The sequence below is a fragment of the Hippocampus comes genome, unplaced genomic scaffold (assembly GCF_001891065.2).
Source record: "Hippocampus comes isolate QL1 unplaced genomic scaffold, H_comes_QL1_v1.1 scaffold104, whole genome shotgun sequence".
Lineage (NCBI taxonomy): Eukaryota > Metazoa > Chordata > Actinopteri > Syngnathiformes > Syngnathidae > Hippocampus > Hippocampus comes.
In genome coordinates, this window is record NW_017806072.1 from 5,792,933 (window position 1) to 5,805,669 (window position 12,737).

The 12,737-nt window shown below is 41.3% G+C and overlaps 1 protein-coding gene across 2 annotated transcripts in view; it reads right to left on the bottom strand.

Moving 5' to 3' along the window:
• Positions 1-12,737, bottom strand: part of cdh13 (cadherin 13, H-cadherin (heart)) — a 157,797-nt gene that overhangs the window by 11,498 nt on the left and 133,562 nt on the right. Inside the window, exons 12-15 of one of the 2 annotated variants that reach the window (XM_019894258.1) lie at positions 8,859-9,092; positions 7,246-7,464; positions 1,357-1,391; positions 212-436 (exon numbers count right to left, since the gene is read on the bottom strand). In XM_019894258.1, the coding sequence (XP_019749817.1) occupies positions 398-436; positions 1,357-1,391; positions 7,246-7,464; positions 8,859-9,092 (527 nt within the window). In that variant the 3' untranslated portion in view covers positions 212-397. Of the gene's footprint in view, positions 1-211; positions 437-1,356; positions 1,392-7,245; positions 7,465-8,858; positions 9,093-12,737 lie in introns of those variants that run through there. The other variant, XM_019894259.1, reaches the window with a different exon arrangement.

Sequence of the window (12,737 nt, forward strand, 5' to 3'; positions counted from 1 at the left end):
ATTAGTGCATCACATTGCCGCAAGTGATTTTTTTTTTTTTTTTTTTTTGAGGGTGGGGGTATTATAATTTATTGATCAAACAGTCTTCACAGCATAATTGGAGAGAAAACACTCTTCTCCGGCATACAGTTTATGAAGCAGACATTTTTGCTATCAAGAGAAATTGGAAAAAAATGAAAGATGCATTAAGAGTCAATAAGACCATAAACATGCTCTCTCTCAAGCTGGAAAGGGGATTTGAGTAGAGCCGTAGAAGAATGAAAATGGCTATCAAAGTGAAGTGGAGGATCAGAGAAGACAAACAGTGTGGACTAAATACCCCAGGGATCCTAGTTTGTTTTTTGTTTTTTTGCAGTACTCAGGGGTAAATTGTTTGGTTTTCCAACACCCTCACCCTCTACTTTACTCTTGCCATTTCAATATTCTGGAACTCTTGCTGAAATGACAAAGAAAAGCAGACGCAATCAAGTTTCCTGTAGTGCACCACAGCTTCAGACCAATTTATTGCTACAGTTTGTAATCCTGCATGGACAAGATTGAGGTTGGCGCTTGAAGACCTAAATCGAGCAAAAGTGGGGGAATTATCTACAAAACCTAAGGAAAGTGTGTGTGTGTTTATGAAATGTCACTTCATAAATGTAATTCTCTTATAGGCATGAGTAGTTTAAGTCCAAGCCACCAATCTGTAGAAACTATTTATAAACGATGCCGTCTGTGCTTTCACATTGCTTTAGCCATCCATTTTCAGTTTTGAAAATGTGTTTGGAGCATGCGAAAATCTGTTGAGGAGAGATAATACATGACCGTAAGTGATGCAAAGAAAATCAGTATACATGTGCCACATTGTTTGACTCCATTTTAGTTCAGAGGACATATGCTGCGGAAATACATTTAACTCTTTTAATGTAATGAGTATATTTCCCAAATACTACTCTGTGAAATTGTATATGATTTGTATATTTGGATATGGAGACACTGTACTATACTGTTGTAGTGCCATAAAGGGAGAAAAAAGATTTTAATCTCCATACATTTATCTCCTTTCCTCATCCCTTCCCTGTGGCTCTTTCCCTTTCCCGTTCTCTCATCTCTCTGTGTCAGTGTCAGAGTTCAGCTTGGAGATAAGGGAATAGAAACAGAATCCCGTGTGGCTCTCTATCATCCTCTCACATTCAACACTCTAGTGATCAGTCGCCTATGTCTGTGGCTCAGTGTTGCTCTCTGTGATGAGCTCGGGCAGGAGTCATCTCTCCTGGTGCCTGCTGGGCTTGTATGAGGAGCTTTTCAGTGTTTGACCTGGAGCTAATGTCGCTCAGAACCAACCGTGGCATTGTAAAAAAGGACACATGGACGCACCATCGGCGTTAGATCAGCGTGTTTGGTCACACACGCTATGGGTAAAAGGAGAAAAAAAAAATCATCTCAAGCAGCTATTTGGTTAGTAAATGCTACAGTACATCAATGCAATTCTTGAATGAATGCAAGTATTTTTTTAAGGAAAAAGAAATGGCAAATCATGAACCTAATATCACAAAGTACCACACTTTCCAAATGCATAGGCACCCACCGGCATTCCGATTGCAATTAAGAGCGTTCCTTAAAAGTCGACTCTGACTTGTGTTCACGGGCTATCATTAAACTTGGAAGCAAGATTTCAACAATATTGATAACTACAACAAGGGTACTAATTACTCACTCAACTCGACAACTTTTTCAAATGCCAATATTTCGATAAAGTATCAGTCTGGTTTTGGGGTAAACCACAGTCAAGACCGCCCTAGTCAATTATTAAATCAATTTCAAAGTAATCTTGATTGCCCAAAACAAAGGGTGTTGGTTTTGCTGGATCTTCGTGCCACTTTTGATATGGTAGAGCACACCATCCTTTTATTGAGACTAAAATATCTGATCGCGTTTCTGGAGCTGTACACAAATGTTTTTTATTCTACCTCACTGAGAGAAGTTTTTATGATAAGTTTGGATGCATGTTTCATTGAAGTCTATGAAATAATGTGGTGTCCCACAGGGTTGAATTTCAGGTACTTATCGTTCAATTTACATATGCTCTTAGCAGCGTCATTAGGAGGCACAAAGTGAACTTCCTCAGTGATGCTGACGATATGCAGCTGTACATTTCTGTATCTCTTGAAGATACCAGTCAATTGGCTGTTCTTTTCTTGATAAAACCAATCCGACTGTCTTTAACCTGATTTTGCACCTTACTGACCGAGGACGTCCAACGTTGAACTATCTAATGTTTTATAAGATTGTCCGATAAGGTTATCCTTAATGTCGAAGGTGTGTTGAGAATAGATTCGTCCCGATAATAGGGTCAGAAATGAGTCAGGGCCCTAAATGTTGAATATCAATCATGTTCAATCACTGTACTTACAACCAAAAATCTTAATGTGTGTTGGGAAAACCGCCACTCCTGAGCCATTTGACACTGTGAATGGAATTTAGCCAACCAAATAATCATCCCGAATGATGAACAAGGAAGCAGCGGTGAAGTCAACAAAATTTGTCCTACCCAATGTTGCTTTTTGTCAAAGCTTGTTGCCCGGACCGCACGAGCTGTTTTCCCAAAGCATTTCCCTCCATTTGCCATTTTCCAACACTCCTGCCCCACATCCTCTTCGGAACCACATCCGCCTCACACTGCAGAGATCATGGGTTCCGGCAATGGCCTTCCTGCGTGGAGTTTGCATGTTCTCCCCTGTGCCTGCGTGGGTTTTCTCCAGGTACTCCGGTTTCCTCCCGCACTCCAAAAACATGCATGGTAGGTAAACCGAACATTCTAAATTGGCCCTAGGTGTGACTGTGAGTGTGAATGTTTGTTTGTGTGTGCCCTGAGGGTGGCTAGCAACAGGTTCAGCCCGAAGACAGCTGAGATAGTCTCCAGCATGCTCGTGACCCTCGTGGGGATAAGCGCATTCGAAAACGGATGGATGGCTAGATTACATATCAGGCAAGAACTCTGCCTCAGAGGACTGCGTTCTAGACTGGTGACGTAGCAAAATCTTTAGGTGTGTAGTGTGTTCTGTGTTGAGATTATGGCAGCAGACCACACAAAATATGCCCCAAAACTCACTTTCTATCAATATGTGTGCGGTCTGTCACGAATAAAAATCTTTTCAGACTTGAAAAATCCTTATATGTCCACCAGGTCATAGCTGAGCATACCCAGACACAGAAGAAAACACACACTATCAGCCTGAGCATGCAGATCAAGTCCCTCTTAAGAAGTATGCACTCTCTTTTTCCTCTCTTTTCCTCTCATGGGTGTCCTCTGGCGCCCCTCATGTTAATAGTTTTTTTTTCTGTTCATCCTTCAACCTTACCTTCCCAACACATCTTTAAACTGTAGATTCCGATTCTTCACATACTGAATGTTATGGTTTCAGATTTGGCCTCCTTTACCTAAAACTCCTTTTGGACTGAGTTTGTTTTGTATTTTCATTTGCTAAATGTCGTTTTTCTACCATTTGTCCCCTTCTAACCTTCACTTGGCTACCTGCTTGGCCTATTATATGTGGCCACCACATTGTCACCTCATTCTGCACCCGTTTCCAAGTCCCGTTGTTCCACGCTTCTGTCCAAGCCACATCGTTTTAATTTGTGTCTCATCATCCCTTCCTTCCACACCCACTTTGTATATCCAAGTCATCTTGTTCTGCCACTTGAACTCGCATGGTGCAAGTCTGTCCACCCAATTCCCCTTTACATCTGCTCCTCTTGTATCTGGTGTCCCCCAACCTCCCTGCAACAGGCAGACTCAGTTCCGTCCCCAAGGCAGCGCTAGGTCACAATGTCTGCTCCGTGGCCGATTATGGCTCATTTACCCGTTCACGTCCAGACTGACCGTCGTGCCAATGACCCGACCACATTGAGACTGTGTGGCCCGGACTGCCACGCCAGCAGCCGTGTTCAAAAGTATTCACGTTCATTACTCAAGAAAAAGTATAGATATTGGGTTTTTATAAATAATAAAATAATTAGGACACCAGTAAGTTGAAGTATGAACTACAGCTTTTTAGTGAAGTAAAAGTGTAATAGGAATGAAGGATGTTGCGGCCTCTTTGGCTCGGTAAGAGACAGCAACATATGAAGGACGCCAGAGACAAAAAGGAGAGGTCAAATGATACAGCTTTATTTTGCCCAAAAATAAGTTCAAACAAACAACCAAAAAGACCTTGACCAATAGTAAAATAAGGAGGGCCAGCACTGGAACAAAATCCAAATCAAAGGTTGTTGTATCCAGTGTTGTCCACCTAACCAAAGAAAAAAATCAAATCTAGAGTCACAAAAGGAACACCGAAGTAATGGGGCTCCTGGCGGTCACCAGCCCAAATTAAAACAATAAAGTAAAACAAGAAATGTTCCAGCATGCTAATCATGCGTGAAACTGGGCAGCTGTGGGGGGAAAAAATGAGAACAGCGAATGATTAGCATCACTGCAAACAGTGTAGCAGGAGCAATGTCATGTGCCGTGTCTTTCAAAGGAAAAGCGCACCCTGTAGCCTCCTCACTGCTCATTGCATCCTCTCCACCTGAGTGTTAATGGTTACCAGGTATGACACCAGATAGGCAGGAAAAGCGGTAGCGTCCACTGGTGGCGAGAGGAACTGCAAACAAACCCTCACCACCACACGTAACAAAGGAGAGAAAAAAAAGAATGCATTGAAGCGGAAGTAAAGTCAAACATTTTCTTGTCATTTTGTGCCCTGATAATCCAAATGCGTTTTTTTGATTAATCTTTCCTCAATGGAATACTTATCGGATTAATCCACCTCACCCCAATCATTTTTTTTTTTTTTTAGCCCAAGGAAAAAGCTTGATCCATGTCACAGGGGCCTAATGTGCACTACCTCACCTTCCCCCCAAAAAGGTCATAATGATTACAATGTTATGTTAAAATGTTACATTGAAATCCACCTGTTTCAGCTACATATATGCACACTAAAGATGATCGTATTTAACAGACCTACAAGTCAAATAATTAAAGTGCCATGTTTGCTATTGAGCATGAATGTGTGTTTCATGGAGCGGAAGTTCAGTCGTGGTGCACAAAGTCAAATTTCAATTAAAAAAAATGAAATAGGGGCTTTTTTTGTAAGGAGTAGAAAGTAAAGATATTTGCAGAAAAATGTAAAGAGTGGAAGTACGAAGTAGGCTGAAAAATAACCACTCCACTCAAGTATACAGTGACAAAATTTCTTCTAAAGTAAGTTCACAAAGTATGTTTACTTTGTTACGAGACACCTCTGCAGTCACCCGTCCACGTTTAGTTAGGTACATTTTCAGTCACACCTTATTTAATTAATTGCCTTTCCAATCATAAAGCTTAATTTAAGCAGTTAGCCTTGCTATGAAATTATGCAGCATGTTACTTTAGCCATTGAATCATTGTTTTCATCAGAGCAGTGATATCCTTTAACCCAGAGGCTTTATTTGTATTTTTATTTTTTTACTGATATTCTTCATCAAGGGCCAGGAGATGATATTGGCTGAGGTGATTCCCTGAGGTGGAGTGAAATTTCATTATTTTGACATAAACGAGAGCAAGGATGGATGCACAGACGCTCTCACGAGCCGGCACTCGTGACTTGTGAGGACTGAGGAAATGATTCACAACCGGAATGTCGAGCCTGATAAAATATACAGGTGACGCAACCGTCTTTCACTGGATATATAGACATTATTTGTTGTTCGTATAAACCAAATTCAAGGAAATAATATATACATCAAATGCGCATTATGACGTGGATAAAAGTGCTTCCCCCATGTCAAAGTCGATTCAACCAAATGCATCATCTTTTACCTTATATGCTTCTAGGGAATAAGAGGCCATAAACGCAAAGACAGTGCCCCGCAACCAAAAGAAATGAATCTTGATTTTTTTTTTCAGGCCCTCCCTTTTTTTCTAAAACAGAGCTTAAAAAAATTGGCCTCGATGCATGATGTGGAGGCGTGCTCACTGCCGTTGAGCCGCGGTGAGTCGGACTCATTCAAAGCATCAGTTCCCAAAACATCAGTCACAGTATAGATACATATGCCGTGAAAACAAATGTTCTTGAAATATAGAGTTAATAGTCTTCATTTAGTCCTGTATTTTTGATTTGCTACCCTGTACGATTTGTTTTAGTTGGTGGAATAACAATAAACTGTTTTTTTGATATTTCCCCGAAGTATTGCAAATCCTCCCACCGAAAACTTGACAACTGGAGCCTTTATACAGATACACACCACACACATTGATCCGCATCAATACCCAAATAGATCCAAACGGTGAGAAAGATTAGTGGTGGATTTGTAAATACTCCCTTCCACATGAGTTAACGATAAACTGTGATGTTATATTATGAAATCGTTTCTGATGGTTCAAGAAACAGCGTGATGCAGAGATCGGAAAACTGCCAGGGAACCAACTCTAAAATGAGTAATATGAAACTGGCATAGGAGACAAGTAGTGTGACAGATGAAGGATCAATATAACAAGGCTGCAAGAAGATGAGAAAGAGTGCTCAAAGAGACATGGCTGTGATTTTCATCAATGAACTTCATTGCTGGCTGAAAAATCTAATGGGAGAATTACGATTCCACCTTCCTGCAGAGCTAAAATAACAGTCTACTTTTTGCTCCTTTTGGTATCGACTCACTTTGATTCTGTCTTTTAAATGTTCACATTATGGCTTTCGTCTTTTCACCATTGCCTCTACCTCTGGTGTACAAGTTGCAAACCTTGATACAGATGGACAGAATGTACAGGCCCCAAAGTTCTTCAAGATTTTTCTCATCAAAATTGCTGTTGGACATTTATTTTGTGAATGGAGGAGGCTGAATTACTGATGCTTGCTAATGGCCTCATGAGACATATTGAAAACAAGAGGAGCTTTTGAAATACACGTGTTTACATAGTTTACAGAAAAAAAAAGTGTAAGCCATAATTCCGTACCTCACTAGCATGGGGAATGACCAAACGTTCCCACATTTGTATTCTGAAGGTTATTACTGTGGGGTTGGCATCTATATAATTCATAGGCAAATGTATTTAATATTCTGTTCAGAAATACTGGTGAATATAAATCAAGGCAGTTGACAGGGTATTCAGATTCATGAAGCGACACAGAATGTCATCCGTAATCACTTAAGAGTTTCATGTTTAATAAGGCTAATTAAAAGTATCTTTTCAAGTACTAAAGGGATCGTTACCATCTGGTTCTCTGTCTGTGCAGTGATACTTACAGGGTAGGCCAAGAATGAGTGTTGCAAGCATGACGAGAAGGCTGGCGTGGTGTGAATGAGCAGAGCTGCAGAGCATCTTGTTCTTCTTGCAGACGCAGACCTGAACTTTGACCTCCGAGTTGTTGGACAAAGGAGGCACCCCTGAATCAGTGATGAGCAATGGAAGATGATAGTTGGCTTTCTTCAGACCGTGCAGCAACATGATTTGGGAGTGTGTGGCTAGGGAAAGGTGAGAGAAAAAGAGAGAGTGAGCGATTTAATAAACGCAATCTAAATCCATCCATCCAACCATTTTCTAATCCGCCTATCCTCACAAGGGTCACGCGTGTGCTGGAGTCTATCCCAGCAGTCTGCGGGCAGTAGGCGAGGTACACCCCGAACTGGCTGCCAGCCAATCGGAGTACGCACATCGACAAAAAACCATTCACGCTCACAATCACACCGAGTGACAATTTAGAGTGTTCCATTAACCTGCCACGCATGTTTTTGTAATGTGGGAGGACACCGGAGTACCCGGAGAAAACCCACACAGGCTCAAGGAGAAAATGCAAACTCCACAAAGGAAGCCCGGAACCGGAATCGAACCCCGCACCCCACACCATTTTGAGCCAGGCACGTTAACCAGTCGACCACCGGGCCATCCGCTGTTGTTATATTTATTTATTCATTTTCCCTAAATTCTGCGGAACTTATATGCATTTCTTAACGTGAATTTATTTCACTGCCACCATGCAATGTTGGTATCTCAAGCTTTTGCTCATAAATCAGAGCCCCCCCACCCCCACCCCCAACTCTCGGTTCTTTGGGTCACTTATATCTTAACGCACTACTGTACTGTGTTTAGATTCTTCAATTTGATTTTCTTTTCTTGAACAAGACACGGAGGATGCTTAGCTGCAGCATCTTAAAAACTCATCTAAAAGATGAGGTGTGCAATTTGCGTATGATTTCACATGTCCTGTCAACAAATGAATGCATGTATTCATGCATACACTATATTAAATTCTGATATTTTTGGGAGGAGTTCAAATGCAGACAGAATTAGTGAGTGAGGAGTATCAGTGCCCCCCTTTGCCAGCTGTCAGTCACGGGTGTATTACCTGTGGGCAAGTTTTAGCTCTGCTCTGTCGCTCAAACATACAAAGACGCGCTTGTCGTCCATGCAACCCTGAATCAATGTCTTGGTTGTCTGCCTACACGCACACACACAGACACACACACACACACACACACACACACACACACACACACACACACACACACACACACACGCACACACGCACACACACACACACACATCCTTTTCCTCCTCAGATCATTTTATTCTTCATCCTCAGTGCAGATCTATACTTGTTTTTAGTGTGGATTCCGATGAGCACTGCGAACATTAGATGGAAACTTTTTGAATTGTCCTTTAAGAATTGAAGATGCGTGCAAATCTGTTTTGCACTCTCAACCTTATCCTGTTGGAAAGTGGCTGGTGTTGATCAGAGCTGAATGTAATTTTAAAAAGTACAAGTGGTGTTCTACTCACTACTGTAGATCAGTTGCACATATGTAGACGTTATACACTCATATGCTTATTACGGATTGCAAAAGTATAAAATACTCACAGTTGACCCTGGTCACATTCCAGGTTTTATCTAGTCCCGGTTGTTTTCCCAGCTCTATCTTGAAAGGCGCTCCGTTGGGTGGTAGGTCCTTGTCCCGTCCACCAACTATGGCCACATTCATATCATGTGCGTCTTCACACACCCGTGCTACTGACGGTACCACATATGGTGCATTATCATTGTAATCCTCCAGGTGAATGACCAATGTGCCAGTCCCTGTCGCAGGGGGGCTGCCTGTAGAAGCACAAACACATTTTGTGATCAGTTTGTGAGTCAAATTGGACAGTTCATCTTTTTAGCTCCTTGGAGTTTTCCTTCTACTCGTGTATTGCTACTGGGGCATATAAGCAAAGCACAGCCAGCAAAATCAAGAAAAATGTGAAGGTTAGTTGATTGTATAAAATGATTGTAAAAACTGTTTCGCAATCAAGGACTTGTTCCATTCAAGTAAATACAGGGCCGTGCATTGGTTTTCTTCATTAAAGGTTCCCTTGAAAACCAAATATGTCATTTTACAACCACGCAGTGCAGGTGTCAAGCAGAAGTGTTATACTCGGTTTAGAATTTGCTTTGGTGTCACGCATGGCTTTATTGTGGTATTCTGCCCTTTCATTTTGCCGCTTCGGTTTTAACTAAGATTAGATTTAAAACAAATGGCATCTAAAAATGCTTCAGAGGTCAGTCTGCAATTAACACCTACAGAAAAGATCTGGAATTAGAAAATGGACTCCTCCGCCTTTCCCGGTTAAACATATTTGCAGACAATTTAAAAGATGGAGAAGGTGACGTGGTGTGGGTGTACCAAGACAGTGATTAAAAGCAATCAAAGCCAAGTTGTGGAATGTGTTTGGCGGACAATGTCCAAAAGTCCACACAAGAAAGTTTTCTGGTTTGATTTCATGATTAGTTGGAAATACATTTTGGAGGAAAGATTGCATTAATGAAGTCCTGTGACATTTGAAATAAAGAAAAGCAAAAGAAAGAGAGCAGCAATGATCTGAATACCAAAAATGGCCATCCATGTTATTTTTTTTCTTTTACAATAGCCTGTTTTTGGGGGTGGGGTGTGTGTATGTATGTGTGTGTATTTTGAGCAGAACACGTCGGTTAATTTCCGGTGTGAAACCATGCTTTATTTGTCACACAATCCGCCCTGAAAGAAAATATTTAACACCTGTCCTGTGACATTATGCGATATAGTAGTTTACCTGCTAACATGAGACAACTTTCTCTTTTCAAGTAACCACGACAACCAAACGAACCGAGGTTCCGTATCTCCATAAGCAAGGGTTGTTCAGTCTGAATGTTAGGAGAAAATGAGCCAGGCAACACCAGAGGGCCTTATACTGTCTCCTGTCAAGTGTCATTTCTGACAAACGATGCTGACAATGAGATATATAAAAGTGTTTCAGGGTTGCCAGTTGAAGGCGCAACTGAAGAATGACAAATAACTTTACTGTCTATCACTTCAACAGTTGTCATTAACCCGCAATCTTTACATTTTCTTGACATGGCTTAAAGGTGGCGACGAAGGAGAGACTGAAACGAGATAAAATCCCATGTGGGTAAAAATGTTAATTTTGGCCATGTTGTGTCAGAAGCAGTCATCCCAGGTGCTTGTCTGGCTCTAAACGTAGCTTGTCATCCTGACGAAAAAGAGGGGGTACACTGAATCACTCGAACTTGTCTGCTGCCTTTGGCAACTCACCACTATGTCAGAAACATTTGGATTAGGCACACGTTCTCAGTGAGCATGTGATTCATGGACACCTGCTGCTGTCAAGCTCGCGACGCCTGGAAAGCACGATGAGTTTTTATGTTCGATAAAAAGTAAAGACGGCTATGGGTACATTGAAGAAAGTGTGAAAGTGTTGCAATGATGCGAAAAAGGGTGACTCTGGGGATGATGGGTAATATTTTCGAACAAATGTGTCTGGGTGAATTTGCCTGAGCCCAGACATCACTCTACACCAGAGATCGGCAACCCTTAATATTACCATTTTAATCGTCTCCCACAGAAGAAAAACAAAGCAACATCAAAAATCAACAGGGGGGCCACAAAAACCTTTCAACATTTGAAGTGTGAATAACATTGAACACCGTATATTGTTTTGTTTTGTTTTATGTATGAAAAAAGATAATCTGTTTCTATTTTTGGGGAGGGGAGTGGGGGGGGTGAAAATGTATTTTCTGGTGTACCTTGCCCACTGCTCAAAGAAAGCTGGGATAAGCTCCAGCACGCCCTCGACCCCTGAGAGGATAAGCGGTGCAGATAATGGATGGCTGGATGGTTTTTACTTAACAATGTAAAATACATATTTGGAAAAAAACAGTCATTTATTTCTTTTCCCTAGTTAATGTCATTTTTCCTTCTGAACTTATGTTGTTCTACGCTTCTGAAGCGTAGAACATCGACACATCAGTGCCGTTGACGTCACTTTCACTTTCACACACAATTGCAAGATGCCGTTAATATTGTTCATGTAGCACATAGATTTAAACAGTGTGCTTTCTCGGATTCATGCATGAGTTGTCTACCAGGGGTCGAAAAGCTCAACGAATCTTGACTCTATTTTTCGCACATTGGTGCTTGTGATGCAAATTTTGAGAAACAAAAAAAAAAAAACATACATATATGGTTTATTTTAAATTATCATTTGCATTTGAGAAACAAACAGATTTAAATTTGAATTAAACATTTATTTTCCAAAGTCGTCGTTGTAACTGTCATATGCTTGATGTGCAGGGAATTTTTTTCTCCTAGACTTAAATTATCCTCAGAAGAGGATAGTTCGAGCATGGTTTTTTTATCCCCTCCTTCCCTAGTGTTTACTTTTCTCATCTAAGATCTCGGGGCGCTGTACTTACGGCGAGTACCGACAGGCCCTTCGCACTGTATCCCATGTTCGTCTTTGTTTTTCATGTTTCTTGTGCAGAGCGTGCCTGTTAAGTCCAATTACCCCATGGGGATGAATAAAGTTTTCTGAATCTGAATCTGAATGTGTATAAATGTTCTTACGCTGCGCACGGTTTAAGCATATACACAAAATCACCGTCAGATTCCAAACACTGGTGTACCGGCCTATTTTCTTCGCACCACGATGCATACGTTGATGAATCATAAATCATTCTAAATGACGGCTCGTGCCCGCGGATCTCCAATTTGCATGAGCCGTGCCCTTATTGCATCTCAGCCAATGCATGGGTGTTGAAAGCGAATCTGAGAATGAGCAACCATTCCCTAAATTGTTAAGGTAGATAATAAGGGATTAATATAGCACAGCAAAGAGGCGTTTGTAGGAAATATACTTGAAAACATTTTCAATCAATGCGTACTCACGTAATCTGCGGATGAGCGACAAGTGCCAACAGACAGCGCGGCAGATATATGCAGTACGTAAACACATACGGTACAAGCACTTGAAGGGAATGAAGGCATAAGTGAAAAGTGTCCTTGACACTGTTATTTCGGACATGAGTCAAATTGTCCCGAAATTTCCAAATGATGTTCATAAATGATGTTGTGCATCTTGGGTAAAAGATGTCTACTTGACATTGTATTTTGAATATACTCAATATATCGTTGTCATCCTCGATAGCTCACTATCTTTCCACTCCCACATCAGTAACATAAACCGGTCCGCATATTTTCACCTACGTAATATAAATCGTCTCTCACCCCTCACGCCACTGCTATCCTTGTCCACAGTCTCGTCACCTCCCGTATTGATTATTGCAATTCACTTATTTTCGGTGTCCATCACAAATTCCTCCATAAAATTCAACTGATCCAGAATTCTTCAGCCCGGATCTTCACTAGAACCCCTCCTTTCATCACATCACCCCCATCCTCCAACAGCTCCACTGGCTCCCTGTCAA